Source organism: Penicillium roqueforti (genome assembly GCF_015533775.1).
Source record: "Penicillium roqueforti strain LCP96 04111 chromosome Unknown scaffold_49, whole genome shotgun sequence".
NCBI lineage: Eukaryota > Fungi > Ascomycota > Eurotiomycetes > Eurotiales > Aspergillaceae > Penicillium > Penicillium roqueforti.
Window position 1 is genome coordinate 60,173 of NW_024067613.1, and position 14,988 is coordinate 75,160.

A 14,988-nucleotide genomic window follows, 5' to 3' on the forward strand; every position below is an offset into this window, starting at 1 on the left:
TATAGACTATAAATGCTCTGGAAACATAACCATGACGCTGTAATTATGGATAGGCAGGCAACTATCAATTTTGTTAGTGGGTTTAAGGCTCCTGGACTCTGATGCATGACTTGACGGATTTGATTGACAATGCCTGGAAGACCGGAGTTCAGAATTGCAATCGGACGATTCGCATGTTATATGAAAGATCTCAATGTCAAGTATGGGTTCGTTTCCACGTACGAAAAAGCCGTCTTGCGCGTCTTCTTTCATCGACAATTAAGCAAAAATCCCAGGGTGCCGAACCGCCTATCGCACCTTCCCGTTTTGAGGTTCAGATCTTGATACGCCCCGATTCCCACATATATCACCGAAATTGTTCCTATTCTAGGACCATACCATTTAGCGTCGATTACAGCGCATTTGAATGATGGACTACACGACTGCCTGGAGGCAGAAAGGCAATGATCCGCGATGCCTAGTCTTGAATTCGACGGGGACATGATACGGAAGCGATCCAAGTTCTGCTTTCTCTGATGACGGAACTGATAATTCGCCCGTTGGACCCACCACTGAGAACTACGTTCAGGCTACATCCTCATGCGCAATGGAGGCGGAGGGTATCAAGCGGCTGGCAAAGCGTTTGCTTTGCGACATGCTTGGGCTCATCAAAAGATGTGCCAATCTTGACGATATGGAGGAAATCAATCACCTTCGCCTCACCGGAAAAATCCGTTGGTCCGAAATGTTCGAAAAGGAGGACGGGTTCATCTATGAATAGACTGGGAACATGGGCGAAAAGCTGTGTCACAGAGTAAGCCTACCCAAAGCGTGGGAATGCTGGCTCAGCCGAGACGGTCTCGGTGATGGTTGTGATCTGGGTATCTCTCAACACGATGAGTATGAGAGTACCTAAGAGCGAAGTTGTATTCGAATCTTTGCTTGTTCCCAAGTGGTCCATCATTGGTTTTTCTCTGGTGCTTGCGGATTGTTATGTTGAGTGTAGCCTATTCAATCCAAATTGACTCGTACTCGTACAAGTAGCCTCGGTTGTCTCTTTCTAGTTGGTTCTAGTGCTTGGTGCTTATATTTGAATGTGATAATGGCAAACCTACTTGAAATATATATCATATCCATCAGAGACCATCACGTACGTACATAAAACATCATTTAGAAGATACTATGCTCTATGAACATGCTCTAGTCAGCTCTTCGCGCTTCACAACAATAATATGAGAATATATATAATGTCGAACTTACAAATTCTTGTATTATTTTTATATCCCCTTTAAGGGCCTCTTGCGATGCACTAGGCACATTATTCAACCCCCGTGCCCTTTGACCTCCACTTATGTACACATCTTGTGCGCACATTACATAATTTATATTCCCAAGATCGTGTAGTGACAACGGAGACTCATTCCAGCTGGCTATGTCCGACCGGTGTTCTCCGCGCGTGGAATGGTTTCGATCATGGAAGTTGGGCGTGACACCGGAGGAGCTAGAAGGGGACTGCTTGCTGTCTGGCTTGGTAGATATGATAGATCGGAATGGAGGTAGGGATCCGACGATGATAGCTGTCTTGATTGGTATTAGGATTCTATAGTAGATGTCGAGCGGCCAACTTACAGATTGACGATTCAACCACACTCCATACTGCAAGTGCTGCTTGGTCCGAATATGCTTTTCCGGTGATAGCAACCGCTCGGATAATTGCCGCTGCGATAACTATGATCCCAAGACAGAACACTATCCCTAACCCGATCTTTTGTTGCATATTGATCTTTCCATGCCAGATGATTCGAAGAGGGAGTGACATGACTGTTTAATGGTATTAAATCAAGAATTGACACGAAAGTAGATGGGGTCTTTGTACTCAACAAGTCCGTAAGGATATCGACTGCGGTGCTATATGATATGGAGATAACAGATCCTCTCTGATCAATTGGCTTTGAGCATTTCCCTACCAATTGTTAGACATAGAGGCTGAAGGTTTTAAGAAACGGGTTGTCTACCGAACTTGAAGTAATTAGATGGCGGGTGACAAGTGTACACCGACCCAATCCAACATCCGATATATGCCAAGGCTGCGAACACAACGGTGGCCCACCAGACCCGCCGGTACCGAGGCAACCCATTGGATATCATCCAGAAGAGTGCTAGGAATGAGGCTTTTACGCTCCATAGCACGGACCAGAATATTCCAATGATCGCAAACTCGTAGTGGGTGTAGCGAAGTCCGTGGTCGACAATATCTGGCCCGGTCATATTGAACACTATATAATAGATGTGTGGAGCCTGCAGAGTCTGTAATACTGCGTTCGTTATCAAAAAAGCCAAGGCAAGCAGCATGAAATAGTCATCCGCTAGTAGACGCTTCACATACACGATTCGGATCGCGATACGAGCAGACGTAAACAGGATGCTTACTCCTGTTCCCGTCCAAGTGATAGCAATGAGGCCGGTCATTGAGAGTTCAGTTCCCATCCCTTGGGGAGTGGGAAGAATCTCCATAGTCATGACGCAGCACTGTATGTAGACTTTTTGCCTAGTAAGTGACAACAGACAGGACGCTCAAATTCGATTCATGGCGAATAGGTCATGAGGGGGTAAGCTCATAAGGTAATCTTTCCACTCATTTGTTTGTGCACAAGCTAGCTGGGAAGGACTGTGATAGGCTACAATTACTTGGTTTGTAATTTACCGTTGCGCAAAAGAAAAGACCAGGGAACCCTGCCAATGGTGAAATCGACCCAAAGAGGGGGTAAAACGAGGGTAACACAGATTAGATGAAACGAATTATGTCGAGTCTGCATGGTAATCCTCCGTATAACTGCACCCATGATGTTAGTAGGACACCCCGAATACCCCGAGAAACTATTTATAACCCTCACTTTTGGATGAATCGAGATTTTGCCTGTGAATGAAGGTGATTGCTTGTTTATTGGGTCATCAGTGGCCCAGGGCGGCGACATCCAAAGCGCTGAGATATGCAGCCCGGATTTAAATTGAGCGACCTCTCAACCCCTGTCGTTGTATTCGAAATTTTCGTTTTGTCCATTAGAAAAGAGACTCCACAAACAGAGTGACTCTGCAGCGTTTTTTTTTTTTTCGCTATTAGACTTTTTAGGAATCCTAGAATAGGTGTTATACCTGATAGGCCGTTCCTCGAGCCCTTTAAGTTAGCCGCCGACAATTGAGACCTATATCCGTGATCTGAAAGTTGTTGTGATTGTCCAGCTTTTTTGATAATCACAAAAAGTACACCTAAGATGACTCGACGCAGGGAAACTCGCGTTTGTCATGCAGGTTACCGGGTAGCCTTCCACATGACACCCCAGGAAAATGTTCCTGTATGGTTAGAAAGAGATCATGTCTACCGTAGATACCTTCCTAAGTCCAACATCCAAGTCTACTTTTTTAGCAAGTCTAGCGATGGTACCAAAGCTAATCTCGTTGTTGCAATTCGCTGGTTTAACGTATGCGGCCTTTCAGGCTTCATGCAAATGCGTAAGCGAAAAACAACACGAAAAACATCGACTTAGATTAACTCACTATCTAGACCCCAGGAGATCCATGTTGGCCCTCATTGAGAATATGGGAATCCCTCAATACAACAGTATCTGGAAAGCTGGTCCGCAATCTCCCAGTCGCTATCTCATGTTACCCCGGCACCTACGAAGACGAGGATGAATGCGCGTATGTGTATTCGCAATGGTCGAATTCCACTTTCCAACAACTTTCCCCCGTCGGTTACTTTGGTCCTACAGAAGATGCTTGCCCTCCGATTGACATGCGCCATCAATCACCTCGCACATGTACGCTTGGTCCAGCTCCAGTGTATACCATCAATGCAACAGAGCCTGAGGAGGTAGTAGCTGGTATCAAATTCGCACAGGAGAATCATGTTCGCCTCGTCATTAGGAATACAGGGCACGATATGTTGGGGAAGTTAGTAACACACGATGATTCAACAAAGGTACTATTCTGACTAATCACTTCGTTGTAGATCTGAAGGCTATGGAGGACTACAGATTTGGATCAAGTACATTCGAAAGGGAATATCTTTCCAACAAAGGTATACTCCATCGAATGGATGTAGGAGAAGCAATTGGGCTGGCTCTGCAATCATTATTGGCGGAGGCTATGTTTGGCGAGATGTATACAAAGTTGCCTTTCAGCGCAATCTCACGGTTGTTGGCGGGGGAGACCCGGTTGGTGAAATTCTTCCCCCAACAAAAAGCAAAGTTCTGATTTTGTTCCAAAGACCGTTGGTTGCATTGGAGGTTACACACAGGGTGGAGGACACTCGCCAGCCAGTCATGACTACGGGCTTGCCGCAGACCAAGTACTAGAGGCCCAAGTTGTATTGGCAAATGGCGATATCGTCACAGCGAATCCTTGTCAGTTTTCGGATCTGTACTACGCTATTCGAGGTGGAGGTGGTGGTACTTACGGCGTCGTCACGTCGATGGCTGTCAAAGTATATCCCAGCAAGCCTGTTGTCGCACAGTCGCTCGAAATCACTCCACTCGCCAACGACACGGACTCACTCTTAGACGCGATTACCGATATCTACCAGCAATATCCCAATATCATGGATGCAGGATTCTCCGGCTATGGATCCTGGTCTATTAACAGCCCTATGATGAACCAAACACCTGGCTATATGCATGTTGTTGCGGCCATGAACAAGTCCCTTGTCCAGTCTTTGGAAGTTTTCGATACACTTTTCCAGACATTGCAGAAGTATAACGGTACACTCCTTCGTATATCAGTTATATGGTATGAGTTCCCAACGTATGGGGCATACTTCCACTCCCTCTCTGGTATATCCCAGCCAGTGAGGGCTGGGTCTCCCAACTCGGCTATGACATCACAGATGTTTAGCAAAGCTGCCTTGACGACTAGTCGCCCTTCACTTCGCAACATGATTGGTGTCACTGCGGGAAATTCTGAAGAGTGTGCATTGGCTAATGTTGAGCTCGTCGGGGGTGGAAAGGTTCTCACTGGAGCATCTGACAAGTACTCCAGTGTGAATCCTGCCTGGCGATCTACCTATATTGTCAGCGTCGTGGCTAGATCTTGGGTGAATTACTCATCTGCTCAAACTGTCGAACATGATATCACTCATATCAAGGGAGCTGCTATGAGAGCGCTCGATCCATTCCTTGGAAGCTACATGAACGAGGCATGAATATTCTTCTTTTGCGGCGAATTAACAACTTTACTGACTGTAAGAAAGGCTGATCGCAATGATCCCCTATGGGCGACGGATTTCTATGGTACAAACTACGTGTTGTTAGCGCGAATCAAGAAAAAGTACGATCCGACGAGTCTATTCTACTGCCAGACCTGTGTGGGTAGCTCATCTTGGGCTCAGCGATATCTTGATGGAGCAAATTACGGCCCTCTTTGTTCCACTGGGCTGTGATGCTTGATATTGAATGAGACGGCATTAAAAATCCGCTTGAAACCTTGCCACTGTCTGATCAGCATAGTCACTTTTAATAGTCTAGCGGCAATAGACATCGAGGTTACCATGGATATGTTCTTGAACATAGGGATAATCTCCATATTTCCCTTAAATGACACCAAGTCAGTCCAGTACCGTTTGCCTAATGAGTGCTATGGAGCTGTATGGATTTTGTAAGAAACGACTCCATAGATCGTTGGTACCTTCCAGGTCACTTCCAGTTTGCTATTTGCTTCCTTCCTTTGTTCATTTATTTGTTCTTTCCTTTCCAGGGTTGTTTGCACTCGAGCTAAGCGAGACGTTCGAGTTTTGCATCGTTTGCAATAAAACCAGCTATATAAACAGGCCGATTCCCACTTCTGTACTTACTTCTTCTCTCTCTTCATCATATTGGATGAACCCAACCACATCCCACATCCCACATCGTGTTCATCATCCATCACATGACTTGTCTGTTCTTACTTTCATCCTTCAGCCAACCCAACCACATTGTCCTTCTATCTTCTACCTTCTACCTTCTTCCATCATCCATCATCCACCATCTATCGTCCATCTTCCACTTTATGAGGTTTGTTTCTCATCTGTGTTATCACCTACTCTTCATCATCCATCATCGTGGTCTATAATACCTGATGACATGGGGCTGACTGTACTAGATATGTGTGCTCACATCCACTCATCCACTTCATGCATCCACTTCAATCAACCATCAATCAACCATCAATCAACCATCAATCAACCATCAATCAACCATCAATCAACCATCAATCAACCATCAATCAACCATCAATCAACCATCAATCAACCATCCATATCCGACTACTACAATGCTTCGACCTTTAAGAGGAGGAATGAAAAGAAACGGTCTTGAACGACAGAGTCTCCGCAGGAGTGTCTCTGAAGGAGACTTCTCGTCGGGAAGAGGTTACAGCGTGTACCCAATTAAAGGAGACTCTCAAGACCGTTTGCTGTGGTGGTGAAAGTATGGTCGCCTCGACAAGCAAACATTCACATTCAAGTGTCGATTTCCAAATTCCACTTCAACCATTTACTTCAATCAACCACATTCAATCGACCACGTTCAAACATCTACTTCAAGCAACCACATTCAATCAACCACATTCAATCAACCACATTCAATCAACCACATTCAATCGACCACGTTCAAACATCTACTTCAAGCATCTACTTCAATCAACTACTTCAAACAACCAATTTCAATCAACCACGTTCAATCCTTCAATGAACCATATCCAAGCTCCACTTCAATCAACTATCCAAATTCCACTTCAACCATATTCAAACATCCACTTCAAGCATCTATTTCAATCAACCACATTCAATCAGCCCAATTCAAGCAGCAACTTCTATCAACCACTTCAAGATCCTACATTCAAAGCATCCGCATTCAAACTTCAGTCAACCACTTCTATCATTCACATTCAGCCTTACTGTGATGGGTTTCGGCTTCAGGACCATTTGCAGGCTTGCAACAACAGCAAAGACGAAAGGAAAAGAGAAAAGAAAAGAAAACCAAAAGAAAACATCTCGAATGATTTCAATCAGCTACTTCAGGATCCTGTATCCCAACAACCACTTCAATCAACAATCCACATTCAACCATCTACAATGCTTCGACCTTTAAGAAGAGGAATGAAAAGAAACGGACTTGAACGATAACAGTCTCCGAAGGAGTGTCTCTGAAGGCAACTTCTCGTCGGGGAGAGGGTACAGTGTGTACCCATCCAAAGGAGACTTTCAATTGATTCATTTATTGATTCTACCTGAGTTTAATTCTTAGCTGTGGTTTATGCCTATAGAAAAGACTATGTATATATGCTACACAATAGGCTGCTACAAGGAATGTTACGAATGGAGCCATTATCTCTTGGCTTCAGTTCCTCAGAATGTTACTCTTCGAAAAAAACCGTAGATCCGATCTCCAGATATTATTATGGCCTAGTTTAGACTGTCCGACGTCTCGTGTCCACCGGAATGAGGGAGTCATGTGGGAAATTCCACGCCATGCTTAGACGAAGCAACTGAACTCCCAATATTTTTCTTTCTCCACCCGAAGGAGTTTAGTGCAGATAGCAGATTACAGCGAACAGCATCAAAATCGCCCTGGAATGAAGCGAATGTAACTAAAATACCAGGACCTTCTCCGTAGGACCGGAGAATTGTGGATTTCAAGGGTGTTGCGTAAAGCCCTCGCTCTTGCAAGAAAGGATCGGCGGACGCGCGGTGTTGTTGGGCATGGTCCGTGCCCTCTACGCCTGAGGCATCAATATAAACTTGATCCCACCGCCGAGGCCGACCTTCAGATCGATCTTTCGTATCTCCAACAACAATTATTGAGTGAACCATACAAAACCCACAACGATCAAGATGACCTCAGCACCTAGAGATGCACTGGAGTTTCCAGATTCAGATAGGGGCTTCTTAGAGCCTCATCTACCTCCTCGGGATGGCTCGGCACCTGAGTCTGATCTCCCCTTCACAACACTCACATTCGCGACCTCGCTTGACGCTTCTCTAGCTCTGTCCCCTGGTGCACGTACAGTTCTTTCTGGACCCCAATCCAAGGCAATGACTCATTATCTGCGATCTCGCCATGACGGAATTATCATTGGCGTTGGTACAGCAGTGGCAGACGATCCCGGTCTCAACTGTCGAATCACAGGAGTTGGGGGTTATGGCAAGCCCGGCCTAGATGGCCAGCCTAGACCAGTTGTGATTGATCCGACAGCCCGATGGGACTTTTCAGACGACAGCAAGCTGTTCCAACTTTGCAGAGAGGGGCGTGGCCTTGCACCATGGATCATCACCGCAGTTGAGAAACCAAACGCCAAGAAACAAGCATTACTGGAAAAATACGGCGGAAGATTTATCCCAGTCAAAATGCTTAGAACCCACACCGGCCGACATCAGGTTGACTGGCCAGATTTGCTCGTCACCTTGAAATCGAACGGTCTCAACAGCGTGATGGTAGAGGGTGGTGGCCAGGTCATCAAATCCCTTTTGTGCCCGCTTTACATGTCTTTGCTGGACAGCGTCATTGTTACTATTGCTCCCACGTGGTTGGGTGAAGGTGGCGTGGTCGTCTCCCCTGATAGGCGCTTTGACGAGGATGGAAATGCGATCTCCGCAGCGAGATTGAAGAATGTCAAATGGTACCCATTTGGGGAAGATGTCGTTCTTTGTGGGCAGATCAAGCTCTATGACTGAGAGAGAACATCTTGGATCTTTTTACCTTTTAAAATTGATCAACCCTCAAGTGCATGTTCCTTCGATCTGAGGATTCCAGCCCAGACTTCGATATGTTTTGTCTCGTGGCCTTACTGTGGCAACTTGTCAATAAAACATTACACTATTTCATCTGCTAGGTCATGTTTCCCACTCCACCGGCGTACAGTTTATCCCAAACTTTCCGTTGACCCCATTTGTCCACCACGAGCCAATTGGAAGGCCTGTACGTATGTATCAAAAATATGTCATGTCGTGCGTTTTGTCCCTAGGCATTGAGGGAAGACTTCCGTATGAAGAATAAGGAACATACTTCTACTTTACTGTGGGAATCCACTTGGGAACACCGGATCAAATATCTTCAAATCAACACTCAACGCTAGTCGCAGCATTATATATTGAGGACTATCGTAGTTGCTTGAACTCAATTCGAATAATATTTCTGACATAACAGAAGACATTAAAAATAGCCTTGTGTCATTCATTTCTTTCTTTATCTGCAATAATGGTCTTTGTTTTCGGAGGATTTAATTCTGAACTAATAGGAACCAAAAACAATTAAATAGCCCCGATGTCCACATCATCGGGACTCCATCAGGGCGGACCTCTTGATCAGTGCTCGGAGCCTGGAATTCATCGACCATCTCTAGGTACTAACCATTAGATATACAGACATTTCCGGGCTCTACAGACAATGCCGCCACTAAACGATAGTGAACAGCACGAGCGTATGCTCACTGCTCTCCGGCGAGGAATTCACGATCTGCGCTCCAAGCCAGAGAATCGCATGCTGGTAATTGAACGGTTGAACGCAATTTCTCGTCTGGCACGCATCTGTGTACAGGTCGGGAAGGACGCTCGTTTCACCCGGCTTTGTGACACCCTTCAGAGAGAAATGCCACGCCAAATCGCTTTGCTCAAGAGTGATATAAATAGTAATCTTATAGTTGCAAATGCGCTCGCCCAAATGATCCTTGAATCGTCCACGTTTACTCGCTCTATCGTTGTTTTTAATAGCGAGGATGAGACCGACGAGCAAAGTGAGTTGGATCCCAGCGATGATAACTATATTGCACGATTGCTTCTTGGTTCGAAATGGGCTAAAGAGGTAGTTGACCTTCCGGAAGAGCCATATAAGATGCCTGAGGTGTTTGGAAGCGCTCGTGAAGATGAAGCTGAGATGGATCCCAGCCATGATGACCATATTGCGCGCCTGCTGCTTGGTCCGAGCTGGGCTACTCCGATAGCTGATTTTGCTGAGGAGCCATACAAGGGGAAGAAGGCGGCGGGTAAGTGATTGTAGATTTGTTAGGTCGCGCGAATGGTCTTCTCTATAACAGTTCTTACTTGAATCGATGTTTGTTCTAGATGAAGTAGAGGACACTTTGTATTGTGGGCTGGAAATATGAAGAATATCATACAAATCCTAAATTACATAGTTTCTAGATAGTATAGAGTGGTGAGATCGTTTTTTATCATTCAGAGCAACGCATTGGTGTTTTTTAATCTCTGTAAGCCAAGGGAAAAGATGGGCCGGTACTATCTTTCCTGCTAGATGTTCTATCAATATCCGGCCGAGTCATCTCACGGTGAATAATGTTGGTCAACTCCTCTTGTTCACTGGGCGACGTCACTGTGTCTCGTCTTTCCAAAGCAGCCCTTCGTTCATCCTCGCTGTCCGATGTTCCGCTTCTTTCGGCATGACGTGACGCTTGCCGTCTGACCCGTTGAGCCTCTTCCTTCTCAAGGATTGCAGCCGTCACCCGCTCCTTGCAAGCCTTTTCTTCGATTTCCTGTTCAATGCACGCGTAATGCGCCCTTCTATAAACACCGATTGAGCTGGACGTGATGCCAAGAATCTCGTAAACGAAGAGAATAGGCAGCGCGAAATAGAGTTGGGGGTTGCAGCCAGAAGACCATATGTCGATGAGTACCTGGAAGACGGAATGTGCTGGCAGGGCAAAGCCCAGTTTGTAGAAAGCAGGTGCCAGCTCAAATGGGAGAAGAATGGAAGTGACATTCGAGACAACCCACGATATCAGCGCCATCGGCACGTAGGGAGGCGGAAGCCAGATGGTGAAAGTGTCTAGCACGAGGAAATTCACATGTGCAAAAAGCCATAATGCCAGCCAATTGAGTGCGAACTGGTTTCCATTAACACTCCAGCCACTTTTGAATGCCCAGATTGCACCGGCGGTACATATGGACCCGACAAGTGTGTAAATTGAAGAGATGACTAGGCGCGCAATAGCGATGCGATGGGCTGACAGCGAGGTGTAGAGTTTGAATTGAACGTATAAACCATTGATAGTACCAAGAAAGAAGAACTCTTGGATTACGATCAAGATGATAACTAGGGTGTTGTAGACAACCCTTGACCCTTGTTCTGTGGGTTGAATATTGTTGTCGGCCAATGTCCAAGGATCGTAGAACGCTGCAATCGCAGCAGGATCGGAGCTGTTGACACTCTGCAGAGACTGTTTCCCGTTGGTTTGCGAGTACGCCAAACGTGCAGTTTCCGATAATACTTTCATGCTATCTGCAAGGACGGTGTCAATCACCGTTGGGTAGCGCGCTTCATTCCACACCATGGTGAGAACATTGTTCTTATCATACGAAGATGCAGCTGCTCCACCTGCGAGTGCGGCACTTAATGCGTTGGACGCATTTGCTGTCGTGTATAATGCTCCCCAGTATTTGATGTCACAGACTGCACCTTCAATCGAGCCGGGCTGGGGGTACGCTGAGGCAGATCGCTCAACAAGGGTTGGAAAGCTGGGTCCTTTGAGGCTTTGAAACGCAGCGCGGGCCGCGTCGCTTATCGCACCACCGTCGTAGTCTACAAACAAAACATTAATGTTATGAATGTGTGAAGACTGCTGGAAAAGGGATCCGAATAGGTAACAGAATAGACCGAGGAATAGAATTTGGAGCAGAAGCAGATTGATAGCAGATGCCTTTAGCAAGCCGAATCGACGCGGCCGAACAGATGGGTGGTGGATGCTAGGCCGCTGCTCTCGCGCTCTGGGATAGAACTGCATGTAACCCGGTGGAGCGATAGCTTTATACCAGATGAGGGCGATGATATGAATGTCAGACTATAGATGTAAGAAGTCTGTGATGAGCCTTTCGACCTCCGAAGCAACGAGTCCCGGTCAAAAACAGGTATCAAGTCCCGAAGCCCGGAGGGGATTGTAAGTGGGTCGGCAGAGTTTAAAAGGCCGAAAGGCTTTCGGAAAGATAGGGTGAGACGAATTATTTTGAACTCATAGCCCTACGAGGTGTAGAGTCAACATCTACCTCAAGATTCTGTGTCAAGATTCTATGACGACATATCCTGATAAAGGGGAAACAAGTCAGGCCACTTGATCGAAGGTTCCAAGGCAGAGGCGGAAGGATTCTCGGGCCCCACAGTGATTAACGTCGACTCCACTTCCTTATTATGTAATCCGGACTTGGCGACCGTTTTGGGAAGGATCCCAGCCTGAATAACCAGGCCGAAGATCTTATCTCTTTGGCCCGGGAAATGGCCTTCAACTGTCCTCTACCGATATCAATCCCAATCCGGTCCGTTTTTTATCATCTTAATAACACCAGCATATTAAATCATGATGGTCAACTTCCGGAAATCACCGGTGGAACCTTTCTTCGCTGTCTTGCGGTGTTGCACCACTCCTTGGTGATCACCTCTCCGCGTGTATGACTCCGGTTCTGTGATTTTTGTGAATATCTCACCCTACCGGTAATGTCGAGTTACAGTCCGGATTGAGAGCAGAATGGAGGTGATAATGGTACTTCCGGGGGAGGTGAAAACCCACAGCTGAATGGCACTACTCGGTGATGATGAGCAAGATATCGACTCCTTTTTGTCTTTAGCTGATTGGAAGGGTATTCCCAAGCTCGATGCTCCTTTTAAAGGAATGGGACAAGTTTATTTGATGCTACACGCGCAGGATGCGAGAGCAAAATATCACTAATACGCTAGGTTATTCCTTAGTTATTGCCACGAATCTTCAAATCTCTCTATACTCAACCACAATGAACGCTTCCTCAACAAGCCAGATATAAATCTCAACACCAATCAACATTTTACCCAATCTCCGTCTATTGGTCTCACAAATGCAGAGTCATATTGAATAATTAATGTTGAATAATCGATGTTGAGTAATCAATGTTGAATAATCAAAATATTCCTCGGCAGGCCAATTTCTGATATTCCCAGGCGGCCCTCGCTTTAGCCGCCTCGAATGGGCTTCAAATACTGCTTTAGGACGATAGAAACCTCGGCATAGGTTTTAAGAAGGATTATTGAGAAGTAATCTACCTCGGAATACTCGCCAATTAACGATTACCCTATCGTTGCATTCGATCCTTCCTCATAAGAGAGCGTCGTAACGATATGTACCTCTCTGCTTCTTATCTGTTTACCTTCCAAGGATATTGTCAAAATGGTGCAACTTGATGACGGCCTGGAGGCTGCTACACACGGTACCATTGATGTTTTACAGTCATCATCCGACGATACGCTCGACCTGGCATTCGTCAATACTGCAGAAAAGCCTAAAAGCAGTGAAACATGGGATTGGGATAATGATCCGAGCAATCCTTACAATTGGCCAACAATTCAGAAAGTTCTGCAAGTGATGATGATTGCATGGGCGGCTTTTACAACGTTGGTTATTCCTTCCGCGCAATGTGAAGGTGACTTCAAATCTGACATGTTATTAAGGAGTGTTGGAGTATCTATTATCTCACCGGCTCACTCGCAGTTCATGGAGGAATTTGGCGTCAGCAGCACCGTCGCTATATTACCCATGTCACTCTACGTTTTTGCTCTAGCCCTTGGTCCTATCGTTGGAGGACCTCTTTCTGAAACTGTCGGGAGATACCCAATCTACGTCGGAGCGATAACTCTGGGAACTTTGTTTACTCTAGGTGTTGGGTTTTGTCCCACGTTTTCTGGGCTTTGTGTTTTACGTTTCTTGGCTGGTTTCTGCTATGCACCAACTCTGGCGATTGCGGCCGGAACTATCAATGAGACGTTCAAACCAGTCCACCGCGCTCTTCCCTCGGCTATCTTTATTCTCACGCCTTTTCTGGGTCCTGGTCTGGGGTCAATATTTTCCGAATTATCCTATTTGCCAAGTTCTCCGTCTCGCTGACTATTTCTTAGGCCGGTTATTGGAAGTTTCGTCGTCAATCGGAAAGGCTGGCGTTGGACACAGTGGACAACGATCTTCTTCGCGATCATGACCGGTATCACAATTACAATTGCGAAAGAGACTTTTCATCCTATCATCAAGCGTCGTCGTGCCCGGGAACTAGGATTAGAAGCCCCCCCATCAGCACCTCTCTCGTCCAAGCTACGCCTATTTGTAACCATTTCTCTCCTCCGCCCTATCCATATGCTCCTGACCGAACCCATCGTTGGCTTTATTTGCCTTTACGTTGCTTGTGAATTTGCGACACTCTTCTCGTTCTTCGCAGCCTTTCCATTGATCTTCCAAGGTACCTATCATTTCAATATCGAGTCCTCCGGCCTTGTCTTCTTGGCTATTGTCGTCGGATGTCTACTCGGAACTGTGACAGTCATACTCTGCAACGTCTTTCTTTACCTTCCGAAAGTCGCAAATCATCCGGAGGGGCAAACACCACCTGAATATCGCCTCTATCCAGCACTAATAGGTAGTGTTGGACTGCCGATCGGATTGTTCTGGTTTGCGTGGACTGCCAGAGCCGATATCTCCTGGGCAAGTCCCGTCGTTGCAATCGTGGTTTTTGGATGGGGTAATCTATGTGTCTTTGTGAGCACAACACAGTACCTGGTTGATACTTATCATGGCCTCACTATCGCAAGTGCCATGAGCGCCAATGGGTTGGCCCGTTATGGACTTGCAGCTGCGTTCCCTCTGTTTACCGTCCAGAGTGAGTGTCTTCATTTGATGATGATAATGAAAAGTATGTTCTTACATGTCTTATAGTGTACACCAGGCTCGGTACAGGGTGGGCCTCTAGCGTGCTTGGGTTTATTTCAGTGGCACTTTTGCCTGTTCCGTGGGTTTTTTTCAAGGGTGGAAAGAGATTGAGGGCTTTGAGTAAATATCAAACCGCGGAGAATAGTAAGTGATGGTATGTTCTCAATATGTGACATGCTTTATAATGCCGAGTGGTAGTACATAGTTGAATTAATTGGTATGACGATGTCCTCTAGTACCTGTAATTATTCTCTACAAGGCATCCTAGTCCGTGGAACTCAATCTTATTGTGTCCCAGTATCCAAAATACCC

General features: G+C 46.1%; 6 protein-coding genes across 6 annotated transcripts; 4 read left to right on the forward strand and 2 right to left on the reverse strand.

Moving 5' to 3' along the window:
- Positions 1–2,008: 2,008 nt before the first annotated feature.
- LCP9604111_9505 (uncharacterized protein) lies at positions 2,009–2,493 on the reverse strand (the record flags this gene model as incomplete). The annotated part of the gene is made up of 2 exons (XM_039077767.1): positions 2,009–2,294; positions 2,366–2,493. 2 exons carry the CDS (start codon positions 2,491–2,493, stop codon positions 2,009–2,011), a joined length of 414 nt encoding a protein of 137 aa, XP_038924507.1.
- A 758-nt stretch (positions 2,494–3,251) lies between these two features.
- Positions 3,252–5,413, forward strand: LCP9604111_9506 (uncharacterized protein; the record flags this gene model as incomplete). The annotated part of the gene is made up of 5 exons (XM_039077768.1): positions 3,252–3,489; positions 3,600–3,930; positions 3,989–4,193; positions 4,247–5,170; positions 5,225–5,413. The coding sequence occupies 5 exons, from the start codon at positions 3,252–3,254 to the stop codon at positions 5,411–5,413; spliced, it is 1,887 nt and encodes a 628-aa protein (XP_038924508.1).
- A 2,430-nt stretch (positions 5,414–7,843) lies between these two features.
- Positions 7,844–8,683, forward strand: LCP9604111_9507 (RibD family protein; the record flags this gene model as incomplete). Its single annotated transcript, XM_039077769.1, has 1 exon — positions 7,844–8,683. One exon carries the CDS (start codon positions 7,844–7,846, stop codon positions 8,681–8,683), a length of 840 nt encoding a protein of 279 aa, XP_038924509.1.
- Positions 8,684–9,395: 712 nt separating this feature from the next.
- Positions 9,396–9,998, forward strand: LCP9604111_9508 (uncharacterized protein; the record flags this gene model as incomplete). Its single annotated transcript, XM_039077770.1, has 1 exon — positions 9,396–9,998. The coding sequence occupies one exon, from the start codon at positions 9,396–9,398 to the stop codon at positions 9,996–9,998; it is 603 nt and encodes a 200-aa protein (XP_038924510.1).
- A 205-nt stretch (positions 9,999–10,203) lies between these two features.
- Positions 10,204–11,742, reverse strand: LCP9604111_9509 (SNG1 family protein; the record flags this gene model as incomplete). The annotated part of the gene is made up of 1 exon (XM_039077771.1): positions 10,204–11,742. The coding sequence occupies one exon, from the start codon at positions 11,740–11,742 to the stop codon at positions 10,204–10,206; it is 1,539 nt and encodes a 512-aa protein (XP_038924511.1).
- A 1,407-nt stretch (positions 11,743–13,149) lies between these two features.
- On the forward strand, positions 13,150–14,828 carry LCP9604111_9510 (MFS transporter; the record flags this gene model as incomplete). Its single annotated transcript, XM_039077773.1, has 4 exons — positions 13,150–13,373; positions 13,431–13,814; positions 13,875–14,626; positions 14,683–14,828. The coding sequence occupies 4 exons, from the start codon at positions 13,150–13,152 to the stop codon at positions 14,826–14,828; spliced, it is 1,506 nt and encodes a 501-aa protein (XP_038924512.1).
- Positions 14,829–14,988: the final 160 nt, after the last annotated feature.